This window comes from Argopecten irradians, chromosome 3, assembly GCF_041381155.1.
Source record: "Argopecten irradians isolate NY chromosome 3, Ai_NY, whole genome shotgun sequence".
Taxonomy (NCBI): domain Eukaryota; kingdom Metazoa; phylum Mollusca; class Bivalvia; order Pectinida; family Pectinidae; genus Argopecten; species Argopecten irradians.
Genome location: NC_091136.1, coordinates 48488081 through 48494232, shown reverse-complemented (window position 1 = coordinate 48494232; position 6152 = coordinate 48488081). Strand labels below are relative to the sequence as shown.

General features: G+C 34.8%; 1 protein-coding gene across 1 annotated transcript; it reads left to right on the top strand.

Moving 5' to 3' along the window:
• On the top strand, window positions 1-5191 carry LOC138318900 (neuronal acetylcholine receptor subunit alpha-2-like). The gene is made up of 4 exons (XM_069261708.1): window positions 1-156; window positions 2138-2274; window positions 3129-3277; window positions 4386-5191. Exons 1-4 carry the CDS (start codon window positions 111-113, stop codon window positions 4747-4749), a joined length of 696 nt encoding a protein of 231 aa, XP_069117809.1. The 5' UTR covers window positions 1-110; the 3' UTR covers window positions 4750-5191.
• Window positions 5192-6152: the final 961 nt, after the last annotated feature.

The following is a 6152-nucleotide window of genomic DNA, read 5'->3' as shown; positions in this document are numbered from 1 at the left end:
AGAGAACACAGAGCCTGGGAAATTCGAAAAGTTTATGTGCAGTAGGTTATGAGGACGATATATAAGGACAGACGAAATACTAATCCTATAGATACTTTCCTGATACCAACATGCTGCAGACACTCGGAATAATGGCCGTTATGGCCACCCTCGTCGGTAAGTAATGGTTATGTTTTAAATAACGTTTTTAAAGTTTAATATTTTCGGCAGTCTTTGCATGCTTTTAACCAACATTTCTAAGTATCTATGCTTAAGTTCATAGCGACTGCCAATATTTTCAATTGGCCACATCAAAGTCGTTATTTTGAAAAATAGACTCATTGTTAACTACATTATATTTTTAGAAATCTAGCAAATTAATATCGCACTGATGACGTCGCAACGCTACAATGATGAGTATATGAAGGCGTCATCATGTCTTTTCGTATTTAGCATGCATATCAAATAAACGAACTAGTCCTATAATGAATTCCTACATATATCAATTTGATGTTGTTAATATGATGTTATATCAACCTAGTAGAATTTATTTGGTGTTATACCATAACATACTGACCTCAACATCCATAGTCAATATCTGACTATTAATTACATGATTCGATATTGTCTGATCCGAAATGAGACGATATATCTAAGATAAGATAATGTTATTTGCCGACGTATGCGAATAACTTGGGCGTAGCCAAATGTCAAATATTGAAGGAATAGATTCTTATTTTGTTGAGATTATGAGGTCATAACCACAACAAAATAAAAATCTATTCCTTGTATTTACAGTTTTTTTAGAGAAATGAATATTATCTATTCTCGCGACACTTGCATATTTTTTTTGAAAATACCCGTATATTTTTCTTTTCCCGTCATCGTCAATGAATTCAATTGGACATCTGATTGTAATCGAATCATTCATGTGTTCCCACTAACAGTGGGGTCAAGACCCCACGTTTCCCGCCGCATTGCTACGCCAGTGGCTATTCCCGTAACAACAGAATCGTCGTAAATATTGTTTTATAAAGGAATATTGATATTTGACTTATTTCTCGCCTTAAATGGCGCTATTCTAGCAATTGTAGGGCTATGAATAAATAGGCTCAACGGTGGTTACATTAACCATTTAGACTTCCCAATTGAGAAACAAAAAGTTTGTTCGAGCCAGATGTCTTTCATCAGTAAGTAATGCAGTATTTTTTAATTCGATGCAAGAAGATTTGGAGAATATTCTTTAAGATGGGTCAGTTTTCCCACCTAGCACTTAAACTAACCAGATACTTATATGGTAGTTGGTCTAGGTACTTTGGGCACGGCTTATAAAATTGGGGCCGCGGTGGTTGTCGCTTGGGGAACCCACGTATGGTGTGAGTGGCGATGCGCGACAGTCTTTACATTTGCCTCTTCAGGCATGAGTAATATATAACATATAGAACAACATAAAATGTTTTTATGAGATGATGAATGATGCTGGAACTTTCATTTCACAAAAACGAGAAACGAAATGTTAAATGATGAATGCATTGGTTATTCAGAACTGATTAAGGAATATGACAAATGATCATATTATCATGAATGTTAAATGAAATGTCGAATGTTTAAGTAAGATAAAGCCGTGTACAATAATCTCAAAAAATAAAATCTTATATAAATTAATATTGAAACTGTCAATTGTTGTTATTGTGTGTACTTTTCATCAATAATTCATATTTTAGGCTTAACCGGCGTTTTGGCATATAATTAACAATATTAAGAAGATATTTCTCAAATAAGGACCTTTGCTGAGGTTCATATTATTTTATACTGCCCTGGTACAATTCAATAGTGACCGAGGGCGAAGGTCGATGTCATTATCTGAGATTCTACCAGGGTGGTTTAACAACATGAGGACCGAATCAAAAATTCTTAATTTTTATTTTTAATTTGTGATTAGATACAACCATGTCTAGTATGATGAAGCTTGCACACAGCAAATCAACTATAATTGCTATAATCAAGGCAACATCATTCTGAAAGATGAAAGCAGAAAATTTGTTTAATATCAGTATCCGAAAATGCAGTGAGACAGAGTCATTATCTAATGAGTTATTTTTCCGTCGGAAAATGCTTTAAAATGTATGTGACATGTACAGTTTAACTGATATTGTAGGTTGCAACTATCTCTTGGAGAACCAACTGTTTGATGACCTGATGAGGGACTATAACAAGAATGTGATCCCTACTACTGAGAAACGACCTGTAGTCATAGTGGAGCATTCTTTGTCGGTCATCAAAATCCTCAAATTCGTGAGTATCAGCAAAGAAAAACACTATGCCCGTTATCAAAATCCTCGAATTCGTTAGTATTAACAAAGAAATAACACTGTCTGTTATAAAAATCCTCAAATTCGAGACTATCTACAAAGAAATAAAACTATGTCTGTTATAAAAATGCTCCAATGCGTGAGTATCATTTCTTGAATAGTATGTATTTAAATCGATAAAATGATCATTTTTACGAACTCAAATTTCAATTTGATAACCTGATATTTTTTCTGATTATACTTTATTACCTTTCGGTTGAAATAACATTGTTCGATAGCAATATAATGGATATCATATTTCTGACATTGCAAAAAATTAATTGCAAAAACAAATTATGGTTGCTAGGATATAATAACAAAAAACGTTCTTGAAAGTTCGATCGGTGAAACAAGTTTTCATACTCACAAACGCGGGCACTAAAGATAAACTGCGTATTTGAGTTCAGTTTCTGTTCTCTACAAACCGTTCCTTTCTTGATGTGCGTTGTGTTAATCATGATAGACTTAAAAGGAGGCCGCGTTGGCCGATTGGTTAAGATTTCTCGATATTACCACAAGCCCTCCACATCTGGGGCCTAAGTTCGAATCCCACGTGGGGCAGTTGCCAGGTACTGACACCATGTCGGTGGTTCCCTCCACCAACAAACCTAGCTTGTCCTTTAATGACTATGGCTATTAATAGGACGTTACACTAATAAACTCTCTATGAAAAAGGGTATTAATTTATTTAAATTTGAATTTAGCCCGGTAATGATCTGACTTATACGGTTGTTAGCACTTTAAGCAATCACTTCACAATTCTTATCCATTGATAATAATATTTGATACTATTAACAGGACCATGACGAACTCCAGCTTGGAACATGGGAACAGATGATGTGGACCGATGAGCGTTTGAAGTGGGATCCAACACACTACAACAATATAAACAAGACACATATCCTCTACGATCTGATCTGGATTCCAGATATCGTCACTTACAACTTGTAAGTTAGCTCTGACCCCTTATGGAACACACACATGTACATGTTGTACTGAAATTAGTTGATATAAATGTCATTTCCAATACTGTAAACATATTTTTTTCACGATCCTAGTAAATATAAACATCATCGATATTGATAAAAGTATACGCAAAAGTCAATCCTCGCGAACTTGTAGAAATTACTAAATTCAGTAGCCCCTTACTTCTATTTACTTCTATGTATCATAGTTTCAAAATTAGCTTATTTTGTGGTGGACAAAATTAAACGTGACCACTTTCCTCTTTGATAGCTCCCAGGCCAGATAAAAACACTGATGTTTTTGAAATTTTTAATCATAAAGGATGATTTTTCAACAACAAGAGGCCCATGGGCCTTAACAATCACCTGATATTTGATACAATTAGTAATGTAATTTACTAGCCAACCGATGTCTTTTGTTCAACGAAATATGAAAATACATTTAATAGCTCTACAAACAAAGTTTCATTATGCTTGTTGCATATTTACTAACATTACCGTGTTCACAAGGTTCAATAATTATTATTGTAAAGGGCAATAATTCCGCAAATGATCGTCGAATCAAGCTGATTTTCAAATAATTTCGTCCGAGATCTTTCCAATGTTGGTCTACATACAACGTTCTGGTAAGCTCGGTGCATATTTACTCAAGTTATCATGTTCACAATATTCAGTAATCATAATTGCAAAGGGCAATAACTCCGTAAATATCTGTCGAATCAAGCTGATTTTCGATCTCGTCCAAGACCTTTCCAATGTTAGTTTATATACAACGCTTCATTAAGCTCGGTTTATATTTACACAAGTTATCGCGTTCACAATGAAATGTTAACGGACGACGGAGGACGCACGACGACGGATAAAAGACTAATCAAATAGGTCGCCATGACCTATGGTCAGGTGACCTAAAAATTCAGTGCTTCATTAGAATACTTATTTTTATCATTATCAATTAGAACTTCATAGTATTATGGTTTCTCTAAGGTAATTGTCCATGTATATAGCTCTAGCTTGTTCGGTCTATGTAGGAAAATAGCTGGGAAAGTAGTATATCTCATATGTCTTTGAAGATTTCTTTTGTTGATTCCAGTGATGTACCTGATCACGAACCACATATGGAGAATTTACGAGTTGTTGTCACAAATATCGGCCTGGTTACTTTTTATCCAGCGTCTGTAACCACATTTAGATGCAAAGTGTCAACAAGTGGTGAAGAGATCTATACCTGCTACGTCAAGATAGGCTCCTGGGTATACTCTGGGAACAAGATGGACATCGCTAGTATTGGTGGAGTGTTGAACCTCAGCGATATGATCGAAGACGATGACTGGACAATCACCAACTCAACGGTTACTCATCAAGTTGCAAGGTATGACTGTTGTCCCGATCCCTACCCAACGCTGACGTACATGTTGGAGTTGAAACCAAAACACCATCGCCATCGTTGTGCATAGACAGGAGGATCAGCCAAACTTCGAGAAGAATCGTCAGTCCCACCACGAGAAGACAACGCTAATATTACCTTTTTCACATTTCTTTTGACTTCATTTATTGGCAATGACGAAAACAACATATTAAACAACCTAGCGAACTAATAATATGAACAGTAGAAAGTGTCGAATGTAACTTTTTGTCAGATAGTGAAACGGTACCAAGGAGGGTATATTTGCCATCAGTCTGAATCAATTTCAGAAGCTCTCAAGTATTTGAAACATAGTATATTTCACGTCTGTTAGGACTATTTTGCCGACATCCCTAATCACGAAGGACCATACCTGCTTTCCATAATACTTTTAATGTAAGTATTCTTCTTATTCATAATTTATTCGCTGCAGCTTGTCTCCCCAACCAAGCTTTCTACCTTTTACTTCAAATAAAATACCTTCTTGCAAGCAATTTCACGTCCAGTTTTTTGTTCTCGCGTTTTTTTGTTTTGTTTTTTGGGTTTTTTTACGGTTTGCATTTTTTCTATTACATGTACTCTAATATTTCGGATACATCATTTTACATGCTGGTTCTAGTGGCTATCTATAATAACATACAATAAAAATGTATATTGCTTACTTTTGTAGTAGCATCTATTTACAGCTAGAAATTACAAACATTCTTATTTTAGACGACAATTTGAGAATAATTACAGCTGTTTGAGTATTTTGTCAATTCTGCTTAACGTTGTTTTACAAAGAGTTAACCAGTTCATCATTTAAACAATCATTCTAAATTAAAGTGACACCTGTCTATAGAGACAATCCTAGGGACAGGGGGAAGATGATCTTTAGAGTAAGTTGGTCTTTATACACAGGTTAAATTGTGTTGAAATGTAGTTTTAAAAGTTGTCTTATTAGCCAGGTAGTCTTTATACAGAGTTGGTCATTAATGCAGGTTTAACTGTACATATAGACTTATGATATTAGCACTGTTGCTGACAAGATGCGACAAATATAAAATCTGAACTAGGTATTATTTAGTGTTTAGCTGTCATTACGATAGACCATCACTTTAAGGATGGGAAGCAACTGTGGTTCGAAAACGGGCTAAGCTCATTAACAACTATAGCAGCTTGAAATAGGAATTATTTCCTTTTCCACATCAAACAAATCAATAATCGCCAGATCTAATGTATACGAAAATTGTAACATTTCAATCGTATGGGATTCATTGATAACCTGAATTCACACAAACGTTCGGATTGAATTAGGAAAACCATACTTAAGTCAGTAATACGTGGTTTTGAAAAGCAAAATGAAGAAATGCGCTTATTTTACGCTTAAAATAAAGCACAAAATAAAATATAAATGTTCGTGAAGCAGATGTGAAAAATTCGTTATAAGATATATTTTAGTAGCTTGTGTAAGAG